Source organism: Lottia gigantea, assembly GCF_000327385.1.
Source record: "Lottia gigantea unplaced genomic scaffold LOTGIsca_3, whole genome shotgun sequence".
In the NCBI taxonomy this organism is placed as follows: domain Eukaryota; kingdom Metazoa; phylum Mollusca; class Gastropoda; family Lottiidae; genus Lottia; species Lottia gigantea.
In genome coordinates, this window is record NW_008708986.1 from 1,599,357 (window position 1) to 1,621,221 (window position 21,865).

General features: G+C 33.0%; 2 protein-coding genes across 2 annotated transcripts; one reads left to right on the top strand and one right to left on the bottom strand.

Annotated features, from left to right (window-relative positions):
- Positions 1–2,316: 2,316 nt before the first annotated feature.
- LOTGIDRAFT_228523 (hypothetical protein) lies at positions 2,317–7,318 on the bottom strand. Its single transcript, XM_009057122.1, has 12 exons — positions 7,203–7,318; positions 6,617–6,755; positions 6,318–6,386; positions 5,865–5,941; positions 5,668–5,718; positions 5,408–5,466; positions 5,167–5,286; positions 4,928–5,008; positions 4,596–4,734; positions 3,831–3,913; positions 3,006–3,102; positions 2,317–2,506 (listed from the first exon to the last, which is right to left on the bottom strand). Exons 1-12 carry the CDS (start codon positions 7,293–7,295, stop codon positions 2,324–2,326), a joined length of 1,191 nt encoding a protein of 396 aa, XP_009055370.1. The 5' UTR covers positions 7,296–7,318; the 3' UTR covers positions 2,317–2,323.
- Positions 7,319–7,657: 339 nt separating this feature from the next.
- Positions 7,658–13,293, top strand: LOTGIDRAFT_205637 (hypothetical protein). Its single transcript, XM_009057123.1, has 9 exons — positions 7,658–7,814; positions 8,034–8,193; positions 8,492–8,601; positions 8,933–8,994; positions 9,212–9,299; positions 9,673–9,745; positions 10,078–10,186; positions 10,598–12,275; positions 12,332–13,293. The coding sequence occupies exons 1-8, from the start codon at positions 7,696–7,698 to the stop codon at positions 10,672–10,674; spliced, it is 798 nt and encodes a 265-aa protein (XP_009055371.1). The 5' UTR covers positions 7,658–7,695; the 3' UTR covers positions 10,675–12,275; positions 12,332–13,293.
- Positions 13,294–21,865: the final 8,572 nt, after the last annotated feature.

The following is a 21,865-nucleotide window of genomic DNA, read 5'->3' on the forward strand; positions in this document are numbered from 1 at the left end:
CAACTGAACATCAGGTGAACAAGAGCTGTGGGTGGTGAACAGGAGCTGAGGTTGGTGAACATGAATTGAGGGTGGTAACCAAGAGCTGAGGTTGGTGAACAACAGCTAGGGTGTTGAACAAGAGTTGAGGGTGGTAAACAACAACTAGGTGGGTGAACAAGAGCTTAAGGTGGTTAACAAGAGTTGAGGGTGGCAAACAAGAATTGTAGGTGTTACACCCGTCAATATTGTGTATTATCGTACGCCTTATTACCACCCGTACACATTACTTACCACCCGTCAGTATGGTTTATTACCGTACGCCTTATAACCACCCGTACACATTACTTACCACCCGTTAGTATGGTTTATTACCGTACGCCTTATTACCACCCGTATACATTACTTACCACCCGTCAGTTAGGTTTATTACCGTACGCCTTATTACCATCCTTACACATTACTTACCACCCGTCAGTATGGTTTATTATCGTACGCCTTATTACCATCCGTAAGCATTACTTACCACCCGTCAGTATTGTGTATTATCGTACGCCTTATTACCACCCTTACACATATCTACCACCCGTCAGTATTGTGTATTATCGTACGCCTTATTATACCTTAAACCATATTACTTCAAATACATATTTCCTCCCACCCCAATGCAATGTATTTACCGCCCACATACATGACTTACACATTCGCGATGGCTCCAACCATGGATTGATATTCTTTGGATTTTTCTTCTCTATTTCCCCTTTTCGGTGTTTGGGATCGGAGGGGCTTACTTGGAAAATGCGTCTAGGATAAATGTGACACAATTTGGACACGCGCCTCCTATGTCCTATTTTTTACCATTCACACATCTTCATCAACCTTTTTTTTACCCACGTAAAGATCCCTCGACAGTTGGAAATCGAAAATAAGAGTAGGCTAATGTCGCTGTCCTGACAAAATTTCCCTCATTGCACACTGCATGGCGTTTGCCTACCCTCAGTAGCCCATAGAGGTGCAGAAAAGTTGGACGTAACGTTATTTTATTTCATTTTTTTTCTACGGATTTCTTATACAAACGAATGAATATGATGCTAAATTTCATAGCAAAACTAACAGGACCTTTTGGGATGTATGCTAATTTGGTGTAAACAAATGGCGAAATTTCTACTTTCGTTTCATTGTAAGAAATTCAATTTATATTAACACGGTCTTGTCTGAACCTGACAAAATCCATTACAAATTACTCAGAGTCGACTAATATGTAATTGAAAGAAACAATTATATCAAAAAGGCTGATATTTCATGAATTTTTAGAGATTTTTTCTGCCACCTGGATGGCGAATAGTCAAATAAATGGAGGTGGACTATTCGCCACCCGGGTGGCGAATATCCACGGCCTTTTCAGAATGGTGTGTTACATTTAATCACAATATACATTCTAGAAGGCCGATATTGTTCTTCCCTTTTGGTGACACAAACACAAGTAATAATTGTTTTTCAAATATATTTGTGGACTCCAAAGATTAATCATGTAGCCTAATGCATCAGAACTATCATTGGATAGTCTAGAATAGGTTCCTGAAATTATGAGTTGTGTGGCATTGTGAAAGATAGCTTGCCAGGCAAGGTAACATACGCCCACTACCAGCTGTCAGACATGGTAACAAAATCTTTTGTGGCTTAATAATGAAGTTTCAAATAATCTTAATATCATCTAGAAGTCAAAGCAAAAACCTGAAACAGTTCATCAAGTTATCATCAAATTCAAACATGAATAATGTCTCATTGTCTCATGCATATCTAGTTTCATCAAGATCAGATAAAAACTGTAGTCTATATCGTGCCTACAAGCCAAATTTGACACGTTTTTACTAAGTCAAGGGCAATAACTCTGAAACCTGTGATCCAATTATTACGAATTTCAAACTTGACTGAGGTCTGATCAATATATACATACATACCAAGTTTCATCAAGATCAGATAAAAACTGTAGTCTTTATTGTGCCTCCATCCAAATTTGACACGTTTTTACTAAGTCAAAGCCAATAACTCTAAAAAAGTTCATTCGATTATTACCAATTACGAACTTGACTTAGATCTCATCAATATATACATGCATATTAAGTTTCATCAAGATCGGATAAAAACTGTAGCGTGTATCACGCCTACAAGCCAAATTTGATGCATTTTCACTAAGTCAAGGGCAATAACTCTGAAAGCATTTTTCTGATTATTACCAATTTTGAACATGTCTGAGATCTCATCAATATATACATGCATTTAATTACTTCCCCTGAAAGTTGGAATTTACACTTGAAGAAAACAAGAAATGATTATATTTATATCAATATTTTTTATTTTGTGAACTTTTGACATGACTTTTATATTGTTTAATCATTTTGATTATAACTTGGCTGACATCCTCTGGTTGTTTATATATCATATGATGGTCAGCTCCATTCACCACCAGATGTTGAGCGTTTGGAAAATGTTTTGAGATCAACTGCTGCTCAGTTTTTGCCCATGCCTACAAAGAATAAACATAATACTATGAAATAATACATGATACAAATTAATACATACAAATCAAAGTTGTTCTGATCTCACTGATGCTCAATTTTTTTTGTCTTGTGAAATCAAAGCATATATTAGTTAGTTTTAGGTAAACAATATTAAATCCTCTATTCTTTCATTGAATAATGTTTTGTTTGTGTCTTAATGGTAAGGTAATGTCATAGTATGACTCATACCTTATTAGACAATCTACATAACAAAAAATAAATTAAAGGTTTGCATCCTATTTTTCTAAAGCTTTTGGTGCTAATAGAAAGCGGGAACATCCGACATAGTAGAATTCTGAATGAGTCAATTGGACTTTTCTTTTTCAATTCTCTAAGGTCAAGGCATCTTGAACTTCCACAACAACTTTGGTCAATAGACTGTTTAATCTCCTGCTACTGTTTTGTTAACCTCAAGGTTAATGAATAATCGGCCACAATAAATGGGAGCTAATAAATGATAAATACCTTATTTAATGAGCTTGGCATTTGTTCATCATAATAATTACCAGTTACAATGCTAACTGATATTTCACTTGATATACTTTTTAATAATCTTACTGTTCTGTAATAATAATATAATCCATTAAATTTTACATGTACAATGATGATAAACTGCCCACAGCTTTCAGAAAGTAGAAAGTAGCTTTTTATAACTTCTGGTTTGAAGAAAGGAGGAATCGTAAGATATCCGAACCATGCAATAAGAAGCTTTGAAGGGACATTCAGCTTTTTTGTGGGTCAAACAAATTTTTTGCTCAAATTTGTGAAACTATACACCAAATTATAGTGAAATGTGTCCTTTAAGTATCAGAAAGTTTTAACTTAAAAAAGACAAACGTCAATTTTTTAATGCCAAAAATATTAAGTTCATTATGCTTTTTAAAAGCTGTCAGAAAACTACTGTACAGATTTGACTAAAATAAATGGATTATTGTCTCCAACATATTCTAAAGGTTTCAACAACTAATATCGAGCCAATAGAAAGCCAAACACAATAACTAGGTCAAACTGCTTAATTAACAATTAGTACACTCCATTTTTAATTATTTCTGTTTAAACAATTTTAGTTTGATCAAAAAGATACATATAAATAAATAGCATACTTTTCAGGTAAAATTTTTTTGATGGTGATAACTTTTTACAAAAAAGCAGAATACCCCTCTAACTGGCCCGAACATGAATAAAAAGACCAGGAGAAGTTTTTATAAATCTTTCTTAGTATTCTCTATGACCAAACATTTTCATTTCACATTTCAAAACAACAATTCCAAAGTTAATAAGGTAACTTACTTTATTTGTGAAAATGAATCATTTATAAAATGATGTTCGTCTACAACTGTACTCAGGTGACGAGGATGACATAATAGATGTTTCTGAAACAGTGAAAAGTATAACTATACTCATGTTAATGATTAGAAATGAAGTTTCACATACTCTTTTCTTGCTCCAGATGTGTTAATGCTGACAGACAGTGCAATGTATAATGTAGGATTGTCAACTACTTTCTTTCTTCTCCTTAACTAGTTAGTTAAGATTCAAATATACATACCAGGTGTAAGATGGAAATTAACTGTAACTGTGGAACTCTATTATTCCACTATTTATACTCATTTGAGAAAATCAATTAATATTTTTAATGAAACAAGTGTTGAATTATCTTGGTGGTCAATCATATATATAAAATATTGAATGACCACAATCAAAAGGAATTAATTCACTCCAATATGGTACAAACATTAAATTTACTTTTTTAAAAGTTTTTTATCAGCATATTGAACTCTTGAACTTGGTCTAAATGAGTTCACACATGATAACAATTAATTTGTATTATTTCAATTTTGATCATAATTTCACTTGTATCGATTCTCTCACTCTCAAGGCAGTTTACAAGGACCAAGAATCATATGCTTTTGTTGGACATTTTTGCCTATTGAGTCTTCATCAATGATGAATCAAAGGATCATGATAGGGTAATCATTAGGTGTTTTCTGCACTATGTTATTATTTGATAATTTCATGTAGTGTACAAAAAACATCATGTAAAATATCTCTTACTTGTCTATATTCTATATCTGTATCTATATTGGTATTAACTAAAGGATGTTTTAAAACACCTAATAATAAAGCTAATCTAGTTAAACCTAATGCTGCCCCTAACTGTAAGGTTTGATATGTTGGTATCAATTGACCAAACCTAGAAAAACAAGAAATGCAACACTGTTACTGCTCCAATTGTAATGAGATGGAATTTTGCAAACTTCTGTTGTGCACATTATGGAGCTGATAAAAATCAAATTGCTAGAAATTGGTTACACAAAAAAAATAAAGGACCAATATCGGTGTTCAGTGATGTCAGAACAGATATGTTTAAATTTAATAAACTTTACCAATACTGGCTCCAGACTCCCTGATCTTGTTCAAATAATGTTTCTGTTAATGGGTTGATTAATATCAGACCAACAATATCACTGAAATGATGATAAATAGAGACTTAAATTAAGTTTTATCAAACACCTTTTCAAGAATCACACAATTATTTTTCACCAAAGAATTATTTCTCAGACTAGAATTTGAATATCAGATAAAGACTCTCTCGAGAGATCTGAAAATAACATAAATTCTATACCTTTCATACATCTGTGTATAAAACTGTGCTACTGTAGCTCCTAGTTCAGCACCTACTATAATAAATGGTTTTGGTTGTTGACTACTACTGGTTATTAATCTATGAAGGTCAGCAGCCATTCTGAAATAAAAGTTACAAAAAAAAAATGAGATCCCATTTAACATGGACAAGTAGTATCTCTATAAATTAATTTTGAATTTATTCTAATTGTCGTGCAAAGAAATACAGACAAAAAAGTTACCTTTCAACTGTAAATGGTTGCCATTCTCTGGAGTTTGTTTCATTTGTTTTTGAACTGTTCTGAAACAAGAATGTGATATATTATCAAAAAGATTCAAGTAAAAAATACTTATTAAAGGCACCCCATATAATGAAATAACCATATAATGAAATGCTCAAGAAAACACTTCCAAGAACAAATCTATTGAAATACAATTATACTAAAGTACCTCTCAATATGTTGATCTACCTCTATTTACTGATGATCTAACAATAACTTACTAGTGAAGGTCTGTCACTGAAACCTAACCCAGCTCTATCATATACACACACCTAGAACAAAGGCAAAATAATCATAGAAATTAATCAAAATGGGATAATCATAAGCACATTCAAGAAAATAAAATTTCAAAAGACCACTAAAATCCACATGACAAATTTCTCATTGGGTTGCTGAAATATATTGTTAATCAACTTACTTTAGCATGTTTTGATACTTCTGGCCATACCTTTGACCACACATCAGAAGTCATGCCAGTTGGACTGTCTAAAAGAACTGTAGAAAACAAAAATGAATCAAATTAGGATCATTTGGATGACAATTGTGAATATACTATAATAACAATAATAAAATATTTTCACCGCCAATAGTGCTCAAGACATCAATTGTAGAGTGATATCTGAAAATAGGTCAGTTGTTTGTAGATCACATAGTTTGAAATTCTGAGTAACAACATGATTCAACTCATTGAAGTTCTGTTTAAATATTTCTATAATCATAAATACCATGTCCTGTGAGTCGACTCTTGTTGAAATATCAACTCCATAAAATACTGGCGTCAAAATATAAAGTGATATATATGAAGGCTTTTGTGAAGGCTTAGACTATTATCAAGTCTTATTCCAAAATCAATACATTACTTTCAATTTACCTGTTGGTGGACCAACTCCATGACATTTCATAAATAGATTCTGTCCCCAACCAATATCATATAGCTCTCCTGAAAATAAAAAGTCATTCAATCTCAAAACTTTTTTTTTAGATCTCATGATAAATTGCAAAATCAAAGACTGACTCCTTCATTTTAATTCAATTTGTTCAATGAATTTCTAGCAAAACTGAACAAAGCAAAAAAAAAAAAGTGCAATAATGGAATATAATGTTTTTGTGTAAAATGCCTTCAGAAGTCCATACACTGATTTTATCGCACTGAGACAGGCTACTACTTACCATCTGGCTTTAATTCTGTCTTTTCTTTCTGAAGTGAAGCATAATTTAAAAAAGGTGGAACAATGACAAGGAGAAGAAGGTATTTCAAAGTACCACAACACCTTCTTAATAAGGTTGTTCCAGATTTACTGTCTTGGTTCTGAAATAAAAAATGTCTACACGTTATTATTGCCTGCGAATGACATGTAAATTGAGGGCTGTATGGCCTACATATATGCTACATGTAGGCTATGCTTCTTTGGTACTTGGAAGCTAATTTAATTGTAGTTATTTTAAATATCACTAGCTAACAATTTCTGTGTATAAATTTATAGATAAGCCTATTTAGCAATTTATTACAGGAATAGACAGGAAACACAGCTGACTGCGCAGTACGTCTTGATTGACAATGTGGTAGTCGTATTTAATTATATAAAATTTATCATGTTTCTGTTATTTATTTCTGAAGTATTGCTTTAAGTTTCCCGACCCAGAGTTTCCTTGTATCTTCAAATAAACCTGTTACAACAACAAGCAAGAAGGGTCTCCGAAGATTTCTCGGACTAACCAATGCAGTTCCAGTGCTCTGCATATATTATAAGCATACCTTTTTTTGCTTTGAAGGTTTGGGTACCGCATTAGAACCTATGGCACTTGATTCATCTGACGACCCGTTAATTTTCCTGTGTCTCGGTGCCATCGTTATCGCAAAATTTATTATTTCTCAAAAATTATTGTCTGTTTACAAATTTCTAACCGGAAGCACGCTGGCATGAAGGGCCTTTCAAACCTTCAACAGTAAAGATTTCCTGAAATAGTCCGAATAATGGTCAGAATAATTAGAATAATTATACTTGGTGAGGTGACGTAGTTTGGTATATCCATATAAAAATATTTAAGGACTTGACTATATGGCCATTAATTATCATAAATAAAGAACGGATACGTAACTATAAAATGTGCAAACTACAGAAGACTCTTCTCTCTCCTATGAAATTCTACATCAATAAGGACAACAAAATCATCGACACCGCCAACAAGGGGGATAACCGTAATGCCCTTGTAAAAACTATGGTGGAAAATAATTTTTCTATTTCGAAATGGTTGTATTTCGAGGTGATCCGTGTGGTGTAATATGTATTATGATAACGTACATTGCTGTGTTTTATGCAGATTATGTAGTTGTAAGACATTTGGTACTCCCCACCATGGCTGAGAGGTAACATAATGAATTTTAAGTGTGAAGAAATTGCATTATTTATTATAAACAATGTTTGTCATTCTACTCGCCTAACTTGGCCAATGTCACCTGAATCACAAAGAGTAAATACACATCGTTGTCTTATTATAGCTGGGCACAATTGTCATTTATAACAAGAATTTGATAGAAGACAAACTAAATCTTATTAACAAATGATATGATATACTTGTATTCCAGTCTGTGGGGAGCTGTGAATGTGGTTTTATTTAATATTATTGTATTTTTATTGACTGTATCACATCTAAGAGCTGTTTTATCTGATCCTGGTATTGTACCATTACCTACAACCAGCATAGACTTCTCTGATCATCATGCTGGGCAACCTCTAGTTAAAAATGTAAGTTTTATGCAGGTGACAGAGCTGTTGATTGTGCTGTAAGATTCTATGCCAGGCATGCCAAATAGGCAGATCTAAAACTAATGACTATGTAATCTAAATGAGCTTATAATAAGTTTCAGTTCATATTTCGTGATTATTTTTGCCAGATTATTAAGTTAAGCCATAAAAATTTTATTATGAGATGAGATATCATCAAACCAAGCTTTTATAATGAAAATACATCCAATTATGGCAGTAAATGTTACTAAAATTTGGCAGTAACTTAGAGGAATCAATTTTTAATCTTGTATTATAGAAAGATGGATGGACAGTGTGTATAAAATGTGAAACATATCGACCACCTAGAGCTCATCACTGTAGAGTTTGTCGTCAGTGTATTAGAAGGATGGATCACCATTGTCCGTGGTAAATATAATTTAATGTGTATAAGACTTTCTCGAAAAATTATATAAAGAAGATTTTGTGGTAGTTTATATACCTCCATAATATATGACACACATACTTACACACATGTGTTTTTGGACCTATAGCACTGTGATACAGTGATTCACTCTTTCAGAGTTTTGGTTTCCAATGTCTTAGTTTGATACAGACAAAGTGACTACTGATTGTTATTCTTTTCGAAAAGAATTTTGAACAAAATGTTATCCTACATAACATGTAAACCATCTTTTATAGCGATAGTAAAACTGGGCTTAGTCACTACTTCTTAACTGAAACATGTTTTCCATTGTAGGATTAATAATTGTGTTGGTGAATTTAATCAGAAGTTTTTCATCCAGTTTCTCTTTTATGTTGGTCAGTATTTTCTTTTTGAATTTTTTTCATTCATTCCATTTGTTTATTAGGTATAATATAACATCTGTGTTTGTACCCACAGGCACATTTAGTAAACTAGAACATGAAAAAGTGGTACTGGGAATTCAGTGTTGGAAGAGGTTGTATACGTTGCGATGTTAAAAACCAAACACTTTGCAATGAATTTATTTACAATAATTTTCTATTTATTTTGTAGGTTTATTAAGTTTGTATGCTTTTGGACTGGTAATAACATCTTGGGTTATAGACCCTGAAACTAGTAAACACATTAAACATACAAAACTGTAAGTACCGGTATTATTTATATCTCATTATGATTTTTTATGAGTCTGTGTGATCCAGGGCTATTGAATTTAGAAGTTGCCAACTGAAATATTAACACATATTATGTTAAGAATGCAGAAATTCTATCAAACATGCATAGAAAATGTCCTAAGGATCAAAATAGCAGTCAGTAATTTTGGGGCTTCAATCAAACATGATTTTCAACTCAAAATGATTATTTGTTCAAGTTAATGCCATTTTTGAATCTGAGCCCAATTGACATTGGTCATGTGGCAGGTTTCACTCTAATAAAAAAACACCTGCAACAGTGTTGGAGAGACTTGCAGTCTACAGTATTCAACTTTGATTAACTGATATTGACTATATTTTCAGTATTCATTCAGTAATATTAGTGATAGAATGTATATTATTTGGGTTGTTTGTGATAGCTATAGGCTGTGATCAGGTAAGGTAGTAATAAATATTTTATATTGTCAGAGTAATAATCAAGCACATTCAGGGATGTCTCAAACTTGGTCAACAAGTGTGTATATTCATCAGTTTTACTACATGAGTCTGATAGTGTCAGTTACCACTTCTTATGCTACAGTGAAATGATCAAATTGTACCTTTTTAATGTTTCCAAAGTAATGTGCTTCAATAACTTTTTCCACCTGTATATAAAGTACTGAATTGTAGATAAAGATATATACTTGTCATAACATACTTGTACTGTACTGATATTGCAAGATCATCTGTAAAGGCTCATATTTCATAGTTATTTCTTGACTATTTTAGGTGTCATCAATATTAAATGATGAAACATTAGTCGAACAAGTTAAAAGAGATGGACCAAAAAGACAGAAAAAGTCCAAAATGGCATTATTCCAGGAAGTCTTTGGAAGAGGTTGGTGTTTATTTTATTAAAGCTGATGATTGTTAATAATTATGATTGACAGCCATGAAAATAAAGCATTGATATACATGTACAACATTAATTTAATCAGAAAGTATTTGATGCCCTTTCATAATCACCTGACTTGGGTTAAATTCTGCAGGGTTGTTTCCTATCACAAGCATGATGTTTACAGGGAGATGTATAGTGGAGCCAAGATATTTTTGCATTTCTTGATCCCTCTCAAAATATAATCATGACCACTTTCATTTTTGAGTGGTAGTATAAATAGAAATTGCTACTAAACAAGCTAGACTTATTGTGTTCATTACTACCTACACTACTTAAAAATAAAGTGACCTTCTTGTGTCAATTTTCTAAATTGGATCTAGATTTGATAATGGTAGATTAATTCTGTTGCAGGTCAACCAATGTATTGGTTATGTCCCTTACAGTTTAATCCAAACAACCGATCTTATCCAGCTCAATATGAAGTGTAACAGTGTCATCTAATCATAATAAGTGTTATAAATTGATATTGTGCTGTCAACCAGTCATAATCAGCTTTACAAAATGACTTAATGTGATTTCAGCCAATGATTATCGATGTACTGTTTTTTAATTCAACCAATCAGTGAATTGAAATCATGCAAATTAACCCATCAAAATGCTTGTATAGGTTGAACATAAATGGTTAGTCTTGGTGCCATTCTGCAATTGTGTTTGTGAACATGCAGTTGTAGATATATAAGGCAGTTGATATTACATTGATATTTTTATAACTTTCATTGTCAGTGAAGAGTGCTGGACTTTTGGTTGCCATAGAAATATTTTTAATAAATAGTATATGCCTACATGGAAATGTGGATTGATTTTGATTAATCTATTTTATTCCATCTGATTGATCATAGGACTTGGTATGTTTTTTTAAGACCTTGGACATGTCAAAATTGTCCAATGCTCTTTAACATTTGCACTATATTTGAGGTTATTATTTTGTCTAATTCACTTGAATGGAAATGAATATCTCTTACAAGTTTATATTTGTAATAAGTTTTAATATGCCACACTAAAGCTATATATTTTTATGATTTTAGATGTGTTTCATTATTTTGTCATAATAGTGTGATAGCTTTAATTTTTCATTATCAAAATTATTTTTCTCCACAGTTTTGACTTGATATGGTTTATTTATTTTAAGAATACTTGATCTTTTTAAGGGAATTAAAGGTATTGTAAAGAGGTTTCCATTCTGTTAACACTAAGCAATATAAGATCTAGTAAAGAGTTTTATAAGCCAGCGGTGAAGCAAAATGTGAATGAGTCAGCAATTTTTAGTTAGAAATCTTGTAATGGGAGATAACATATTCTATTATGTTATTGTGGTCTGGTGTTAGATTGGTTAAACATTCTCTTGTGGTAGCTACACCGTTTCTGGTTAAGTCTTTCTGGAATTGCAGGAACCACAGGCATCGGACGAAGAATTGGAATGTCTGAAATGGAAGTCAAACATGTCCTCAATACACATAAAAAGGCTAGAAAACTCCTTTACAATCCCTTTAACATATGCATATGGCAGTTAATCATGAATTGACTAAGTATAGAGAATTGGCAAACTGGTTGTACTCCAAGTTTAAGTTGTTTTTGTGGTATATGGATACTCAGTGCTGATTTTCATTCATTGTAAAGTATCTCAAGAAACACTCTTTTCAGGTATGCATTTATTTTATCACCTAACTGTTCAATACTAAATAATATGACTATCATAAGTTATGATTTAAAAAAAAAACAGTCATTTCATTTTTCTAAATTTGAAATAACATTATCATGATGTATGTAGATAATTTTGTGTGGAGAGATATCAGTGAAGGATTATATCTGTTCCCATGCCCAGTGGTATACCATTACTAACTCCTACAATGGCCAGACAAGAACTGTTATCCTACTGTCTTTAAAATAAAGAAGCTATTTTGGTAAAACTTGATTTAATATATTTATTTTTATTATTATTTATTTAGTCAAATTTTATTTATTAGCTTTTGTTACTCTCAAATATTTGGAAAATTCTGTGTTTGTCAAGTTTCACATAACTTTAATATTATCTAACATTGTTTTCTTCTGAAAATCAAATGAGAATTTTATACCCTATAGATCATCATATTAATAAGATCAAGAAACATTCAAAATCTATATGATTTTATTTTGCTAAGGAGAGCAAATATTGAGCTCTGTCTTAGAAGATAGTGTAAATCATCAGTTGAAATGTTGTTGTTCAAAAGGTCAACTGGAAAATCAAGATGTAAGCTGTTAGGCTGAAACACAACTCTACAACATAACTGTTTTATATTAAAGATTCATCCTACATTCTGAAAGGCAAAAGAAACGTCATGTAGATATATCATATTATATATATTTTTTTTTTTCAAAGACTTGTGTGTGTAAGTATAGACATCAGAAAGTCAGTGTTAAATGGATTGTAAAGATTATTTTATTTGTGTAGGGGACACTGATAGAATCATTTTGCATCATTCCAATTTGTAATCAGATGTAATCAGATTAGTTCTGTCAATTTCACTAAAATTAAGGAAGGTTTTATGTGATAGAAGCATGTACACAATAAAGATCATCAAACATTTTTTTTTGCAGAATTGCAGGAACCACAGTCTGATTGAAAATTGGAATGGTGCAAATTGATGTTATCAGTGTCCATGATACACATATAAGTTTTAGAAAACCTCTTTACAATCCCTTTCAATGGTTTTAAGGCAACAAAAACAATCAGTAGTTTTGATCCACATTCTTATGCTTTAAATTTAGTGTAATAGAAAAGACAATATTAGTCTATTTATGCTTATTCTTAATATTCAAAATTGAGTTTTATTCAAAAGCTGCAAAGTCAGATATTTATAACTTCTTCAATGCAGCCGAACATGGGAACATTCTATTTTGTTTCAGGGTAGATAAGTAGCAAGTTTATGCCACATGACCTACCTCAAACTAGAGTGGACTTGTTGTTTTATGTTGAAAAAATGTTCTTATATATTTTTGGTAATTGCCTAGAACTGAAATCTTTTGGTAGAATGGGCTCAATGAATTTATGTTTAAATCTTTTGGACTTGAAAAAATTGTTTTTATTATGTGCACTCAACCCTAGTCTAGTAACAAGTACATCATTCTTGCCACAAGAACCACACATGCTATTATTTATAACCTAGGTTATGTATATCTTTTGATGCCAAATAAAGCCTTGATGTCTACTGAAAGTCTACCTGAATTAACATAACATGCTGCTGAGTGCAAGGTGCCTTGTCGTGACATTTTTCATTATTTATTGATATCAAATATTCTGCACCTCAAACCTCAATGTTATACACTTTTAATATTCATCATTAAGTGCACAATCAAGACTTAAACAACTTCTATAAGAGTTACCAATTGTCTTAAAGTGCTTTTTGGATGATGAAGCCCTGAGTCCTTGACCAGTTAAACCTCAATTGAATAATTATTTAAAGGTACAGATGTGCCATTTTGGGAGGCTGATTTTAGTCTTTGATATGTGTAAATAGTCTTTCTATATGTCTTTCCATATATCACAGAGTATCCTAAATTGATTAGTTGTCATTTCAACATTAAAAGGAGGGTACTTATGGACATACATGGATTTGAAGACTCAAATTTAGATGGTGAGCTGTGAACACTATTATTGATTAGCTTAGCTAAAATAAACTCGTTTCTGAGACTAAAGTATGGTTGGTCAAGATAAATGGCGCACTCATCCCTTTAAATTCTATTATTTGTTATGCACTGCAGATATTATTGTGATTTTCACCAAGTTTATGTATAACTTTCTCTAAAACTGTAAAAGCCTTTTTATATATCCTGTGAAAAAACTCAATTAAATTCCTAAACATGATATTACTAAATTATTCTTTTAGTTTCTATAGCCTTGTTGTCATTAGTTAATTAGCTTAATGAATATGTTAATTTTAATTAGTAGCTGTGTATATATTGTTTTATTTTTCTTTTCATATTTCATTTTATAATTAAATCAAATTTAATATACTATTGGAGTCTAGCTTTACTATATGCAAACTGTCCTTTAATATTGACTGGAACTAATTGACAAATGTAATCTCTACATTAATTTTTTCACATTCGATACATGGATCAGAGATTTTCGCCCAGTGACTTAAGTTCTTGCTCGCTGATCTGTTCATGCAGTACTTTTTCAGCTAGCCCGACAAATCTACACCTAACCGTGCCTCGTTATCACAATACAGTCGAGGGGTAGGCTTATCTTATGGGGTTGTAGGAAGAATGGATTAACCTACCCCTCGATTGTATTGTGGTATCGGGTGAGGCACAAGGGCTGTATTACCCATAAATGTAATACCCACTATAAATGTAATACCCACCATAAATACAAGGGCATTGTGGAATATCCGGAAATTTCTTGATGGATTATTGAATGTTTCAGCTTTGTATTTATACCAAAAGTTCTGCCAAAGTTGACTTATGTTGTGGTGAAACTTTTCAAAAACTAGCGAACGTAACTGTGACGAAATCATGTTGAAGGAACTGATAGGGCAAGATTTATCGGACTATTTCTTATCTTGGTTTCCCGGTGATGCAGATAGAAAGTCTTAAAACCATCCACCTACTAGGTTAACATATCACAGCCCATGCACAGCAGACAGAGAGGCGAGACATTCTGTGACAATTGAGCGCAAATATCAAGAAAGAAACAAGAAATTAAAATACTGCGTATTAGATTAGACCAATGAAGAAAAGTGGCATTTTTTTTATCTTGTAGAGATTTTTCCCTTTCGATACATGGATCAGAGATCAGAAAAGTTGCATTAAATCTCTTAATTTCAGAGATGTTTTCTAAATTAGTGACACCATAGAAATATTTGACTGAATTTGTAACGCTGTTCCCTTTAAACATCTGCCACCCTCTTGTTAAAATTTGTGCCGAAACCTACATGAACTATGCTTACCTACAATATTACATACCTTTAAAAATATATTTGTTAGATAGGCAGTGAAACTCGACATCTTAACCGACAACTGCCATAATAGTGATTTAAGACTAAGTAGGAGTCGATCTATTTCGCCACACAAAGAGACAAAACAAAACAATTATGCTTTATTTTACTAGATTTTATCCAGTTAATCATATCTTACTAATGTACTCTTTTGCACCTTTTAAATTTCACGCTTTTCGTTTAAAATAATTATCGCAGTCGATTTATCGATCATCTTTCAGATAACAGTATTCATTGTCTTCGTGTGTCAAAATTATCATACTATTACAGTTTAAATATTTAAGGTGCAAAACGTGTCAAAATCAATTTAATCGATGACATTGGGTATAAAAGCAACAAAAATCCCACAGAGGAGTTAAAAACACAGGATGAGGTGTGAGTTTTTAGTAATGGTTGTTATTGCAAGGTGTGCAATGTGTTGGTTGGAGCCTAATACAGATCAGGGTCCTGGGAATGGAAATAAACATAAACAACCATCACCAACTATAATCCTTACCGAAACATTCAAACTTCTGGGTGGAAATTGCAACGAATTTCAAGCCGCGACCAGGCAAGTTTGTTTGGATGATGGTAGTCAATGTTGTGTATTTTTCTTATTCGCAGATTTTTGTGCTGGGTCATGTACTTCTAATTTATCAGGGGAACCAACTGCCGCAGATCTGTCAAGGTTAAACTCACTACTCAACATTCAGTCGTGCTTGGTTCTACTAAAAAAAGTGAATTCGTGCAACGATCAACTGAATCTGATGTGTCAACTTGCTAGGTTACTGGTTAATGAATGCAATGACAAATTCGGTGGTCTACCATCTCTGCCAACATCCCCTAACACATCTCCAAAAACATCGCCCACTACCAGTCCGACAACATCATCTATTACCAGTCCAATAACCAGTGCCACAACATCACCAACTACAAGTCCGACAATATCACCTAAAACAAGTCCGATAACATCACCTAATACCAGTCCAACTACAAGTCCGATAACATCACCCACTACCAGTCCAATTACTAGTCCGATAACATCACCAGCTACTAGTCCAGCAACCTCACCTATTACCAGTCCGACAACATCACCAACTGCAATTCCGACAACATCACCTAATACAAGTCCGATAACATCACCTACTACTAGTCCAACTACCAGTCCGATAACATCAGCAGCTACTAGTCCGGTAACCTCACCAACTACCAGTCCGACAACATCACCTAATACAAGTCCGACAACATCACCTACTACTAGTCCAACTACCAGTCCGACAACATCACCTACTACTAGTCCAACTACCAGTCCGACAACATCACCAACTACAAGTCCGACAACATCACCTACTACTAGTCCGATAACCTCACCTACTACTAGTCCGACAACATCACCTAATACAAGTCCGACAACATCACCTACTACCAGTCCGACAACATCACCTACTACCAGTCCGATAACATCACCTACTACTAGTCCAATTATCAGTCCGATAATATCAGCAACTACCAGCCCCACTACCAATCCAATAAGCAGCCCGACAACATCACCAACTACCAGTCCAATTACCAGTCCGATAACATCAGCAACTAGTAGTCCGACAACATCTCCTACTACAAGCCCAACAACGTCACCTACGACGAGTGGCCATGCTGCTTGCGGAAAATAAATCGATTTTTCACAACATGAAATTTAAGTATTAGTAGTTATGATTATAAATTTTATATTGTCTTGTTTTTTGAAAAATGTTCAAAGTTCTTAATCAACTATGATTATTAGTTTATTTTATATTTATTTAATCGCTTTCTTCTTGTATATATTTTTAGTCTCATTCATTTTATTATTTTTGTATGAAATCTGATTTTGTATAAACTTTTGGGCATAAAATAATAAAAAATAAATTGAAGATATCTCAAAGTTCAATGTATCTGAGCGGAATGATTTAACATCTATTCTAAACTTAAAATATCAACCATTTTCATCCTACTTGAATCTGCGTCTGGAACATGAAAAAGAAACAGACAAAATCATATACAAGGTTCCGTTTATGTTCAGCAAGATTCCGCACTTGGTACGCTAAAGCCTGCTCTTTCTACGCTGATTTTTAAAGTCTTCATCATAACCTTATCGAAAGATTTATTAACTGTAACTACAAATACTTAGTGTCATCACAATAGTATGTCGAGTTGCCACCTGATGTTTCCATTATTTTATATACCACTAATTGTTGGTTTTCATCATTTTTTGTTACATGAAATACTTCCTCATCTGAGAATTGATATATATGTTTTTAATGACAATACATTGCTAATAACTATTTAACTAATGTATTTGCAAACTGTTATCTTTTATCATTCGGGTTTGGATATTAGTAGCTGTGTTGTTATTTTTATCAAAATTGATTACCTCCCTTAGATCAAGTACAACATCGATTAACTTTTCAACTATCATTTTGATATTATCTTTTATCTCAGAGGCAAGGAAAGGGCTAGCATATTTGGTCAAATATTAAATGTTGCTGAGACAAACTGTTTCTGTTTTCTTACCTGAGCACACTGAAGACTAAAATACTGCAGTTGCGATAACTTGCCTGTTTTTTTTCTCTTGCAACGGTTGGCTTTTGTCGTCGAATCGACCGATCACGATCTTCGACCATATCGTTTTTTTTGTTTGATTTTTTTTTGTTACAATTTATTGAAATTTTGTATTTAGTCATGTATTATTGCCGTGATTTGTTTCAAAATATCGTTTATATTTCGTGCTGTGACTAAAAATAATTTGATTCTTGTATGACGTTGGCTGACGTACAGATGTGTGACAGAGAAACAATAGCATTTGGCAATCCTCTGAATCTGATTGGGTAGCAATAAATATAGTCCTTAAATTCAGAGACTTTGGGAGATAATTCTGACACCTACATTTGCATTAATGTTTGTAGACAGACACCTGTAATCCTGAACGACCAACCTCTAATATTTCAATTTCCAGATTCACTTGATCATGGACAATGTTGACAAAAAATGGCCATTCATTACCGTGATATTGCAGAGCGCTAGCGTAACTTTCACTGAGGCCGTTTGAAACAATACGAAAATATGTGTACAAGAAAGTTATCTGGAATGATTTTATTGGTCAAGATTTGAATTCCCCATTACGTCATCAAGTTTCAGGAAATTGTCAACTAGACCATTTATCATTTGTCAACATCGTCGACTCTCGAAATTTGTCATTATAGCCTCTCGTCTGCAGATCCCTAGATAATTGCTGGCGTGAGATTGGAACGTGAAGGCTTTCTGCTCACGAAAATAACAATACGCGGCAAAATAGCACGCTTTATTTCATATAATCACTTCGTCATATTATATATCACGACCTCATCACTACAATACACGAGGGACTGTTGACAATAGATATCCATCCGCCGACGTTAATCAGACGACTAATTTTAACGTAATGCACTGATTGAAATTTCTAACATCAAGCTTTGGGTAATCTATCAACTCAGGGATAGATTTCGTGCCTAATTTCCTATACTAAGGCACATAATGTGGAATTATGATAGAATTATCATTGGCATGGTGAATACAGCCAATGTGATTGTTCTACAGGGATGTCTATTATAGTCATATTGGGGTAGTTCGATGACAGTTACTCTAGGGAACGTCTGTGAATAAGATGATTTCTATACACAGAAAATATATTGCATCCGATAAACACTTTCATTACCAAAGACATTAAAGTCAACTGTTCCTATTCTGTGGATGATTATAGTGTTTTCCAATTGCTGTATGTACCAATGATGCGATGCATATGATATATAGCACCAAATGATGCCACAGAAAGCATTCACCCATTAATGCTACATACAATATTTACCATTAAATGATCATGTTTTAGAAAACATTTACCACCGAATTCCACAGAAAATTGTTGCCACCGGATGAAGCCACAAATAAAACTAACTAGTCTAACAAATAGACCTTGTGTTACTGGATGACATTCGCTTTGAAAGTTCATGACCTTGACCATGACAACTTAACAGCCAATCAAATAGCTGGTAGCTTTTTAGAAAATGGCGGAGAAAATGTTCATAATTTTCACTTTTAACTATATTTGCCACCAAATGTAATTCTTCACCCAGTGATGCTACAGACGATACTTATCACCAATAAATACACCAAGTATTAACGATCCACCCGAGATCCATAAAAACATTTTGGCGAAACATTGGTAGCAGCTAATGAATTCACATGAGGAAGTATATCAATCATATCAATCATAAGTGTGTAAGTATTTCATAATGAAAAGCGTATATCAGGCGTCTAGAAGAGTAACCATACCCTGCCCGGCGCCACACCCGTCATAGCTTTAACATACACTACAAAGAGGAACGTGCACACAAATAGTGACTGGACTGATAAATTTAAAATGTTCAAGAGATGTAGGCCTAACTGATGAAAATATGTTTATTTAATTTCAATAGTTAATAGCCAAATGATGCCACACACAATATTAGTAATCTAATTTACTGATCGACTCTGTGGTAGAGCATTATCCAACTCCATAAAATGCTGTTGATGATGATGATCTAGAGATGGGATAGAATTATTATTGGTAAATCTCTTGTGGTGGAATGGGTGATTTTTAATTGAAAGCAATCAATTATTTAGAATAATAAGTGATATAAAATATGAGATAAAACTATTATTATAAATACGTGGTGAAAATCATTGCCGTGTTGAAAGTATTTTTCAAACGAGATTGGACATAAGTTAGTCCGAAGTTCAAATTAAACTTGTATGAAATTTAGAGGTATGCTCCCTAGTCATAGACTTGAATAATTTAGTTTTACACATGTGGCGAATTTGTCCCTTCGAGTACTAATTAATGACCTTTGACGTCAATGACCTTTGACCCCTTATAAAGAAAGTTCCCCAGCCTCGCTCCCTCCTTCCTTTTTTGGTAGTTAGCCTACATTTATAATATAGTTCCTGTTTATCACCATTAAATGTTACATTATGTTAAACTATCAAATACCACCGACCGACAAATCCGAAAGGTAATATTGTTCAGACATCATATGATATTATCGAATTTGGAGGAATAATCGATGTCATCAGCAGTAGGGAAATTCGGACCGATTTGTATCTCACACCCAAAAATACCGAAAACTGTCAGAACCCAATTGGGCAGATTATGGAATTGGGTTTTACCGGACCAAGATTAAGGTCGAAAGACATGTTGTTTTTGTGGTTATATTAAGATGACTTAATCTCTTGATGAAGAATGTATCTCATATTGTTATTGTTGTAATTAATATGATACTGGCCATTGAATAATATCAATAATTAATACTTTCACCAATAGACAAATGTTCACTACATTAGTAATTAAATGATATGAGATGAGTATTAAACAGCTTGATATACCATTTCACTCCCGATATTAAAATATGGGGAATAAAAGAAAATGCAGGGCCATAAATATGTAATAATAATAGAATCCAAGATTATTCCTCGTTTTACACAAATTTTTCATAATTTCACAGGGCGTCTAAATACCCAAATAAAATTATTTTTTAGTTTTTTAATTTCAGGAGATTTGAACTCTGTGATGAGCCACGTTGCTATTAATTGGTGTTGCATTAGTTTTTTTTTATTAGAAAAGTATCAATAATTACAATACCTTCACCCTGTGAGATTCAGTTTGATGCAGTTTTAATATCAAATCGTCTTTATTAACCCTCATCATCAAAGACCTCGGGTTTAATGTTGAACTACCACTATGGTTACAGAACAGATTGAAAAAAAATATTGACTCTAAAAAAACATCTTAATATTAACTAGTTAATCCATTAGTCGAATAATGTTGAGAGAAAATCGGAAACCGTCAGTGTTAAATACATTACAGCAATTCTCGTCAATTTAACTGACGCCTTTGTGGCCTGTTTTCATGGTAATATCCTTTGAACTGGCACTTAACTATCTGCTTTTGTTCTTTTTGATCTTCACCCAAAACAACATAGGGTGCAAAGTTCCGTAACTCTTCATTCAATTAAGTTTCCAATTTTGAAATTTTTATTTGTAAGTTATTGAGCTTTTTGCATCAAAGTCAATGATTTCGTACGAAATTAAAAAAAAAAGTAACAGTAAATTGTCAATATGGCATATTGTTTTAGAACAAATAATGGCTAAACGTAAACCGTTATTTCAATAAAAGGAACAGAATTTGTCACATTTTCAATAAACTCTCGATTTCAATTTTTTTTAATACTGAAATGAATAGTTCAATGAGAAAGTCATTCTGATCACAAAAATCTTCCACAGTTCTCTGTTGTTCTGGGGTGTGACTAGGAGCTTGAACGAACGAATTTCCAAAAAGAAATATGCAGTAAGCAAGCTTTCTCGACAGTGTCTTTTCTGTAATTGTCAGTGACGTGTATGCGGTTTGTGATGCCCTAGATCATATCTCTTTAAATGGGAGACCCGGATCTGCCTTCATGAAATCTCGACTTACATGGCGAAGCTATTTGAGGATTTTGAAAGACGAAATATGTCTTTTTACTACATTTATTACTATAATGGTTGCTCAGTGCTAACGTGTCACAATTTCCTAGCTCGTTAGACTCGTACATTTTGAGACGTGCGAACAAGTATACAGAGA

Excerpts from the sequence above, each read along its gene's own strand:
- LOTGIDRAFT_205637 (XM_009057123.1), top strand. The coding sequence starts at position 7,696 with ATGGTTGTATTTCGAGGTGATCCGTGTGGTGTAATATGTATTATGATA. Across the intron at positions 8,194-8,491 it reads GGCAACCTCTAGTTAAAAAT|AAAGATGGATGGACAGTGTG; the intron begins GTAAGTTTTATG and ends CTTGTATTATAG. Across the intron at positions 10,187-10,597 it reads CCAGGAAGTCTTTGGAAGAG|GTCAACCAATGTATTGGTTA; the intron begins GTTGGTGTTTAT and ends ATTCTGTTGCAG.
- LOTGIDRAFT_228523 (XM_009057122.1), bottom strand. The coding sequence starts at position 7,295 with ATGGCACCGAGACACAGGAAAATTAACGGGTCGTCAGATGAATCAAGT. Across the intron at positions 5,009-5,166 it reads TATACACAGATGTATGAAAG|TGATATTGTTGGTCTGATAT; the intron begins GTATAGAATTTA and ends TCATCATTTCAG. Across the intron at positions 4,735-4,927 it reads GGAGTCTGGAGCCAGTATTG|GTTTGGTCAATTGATACCAA; the intron begins GTAAAGTTTATT and ends TTGTTTTTCTAG.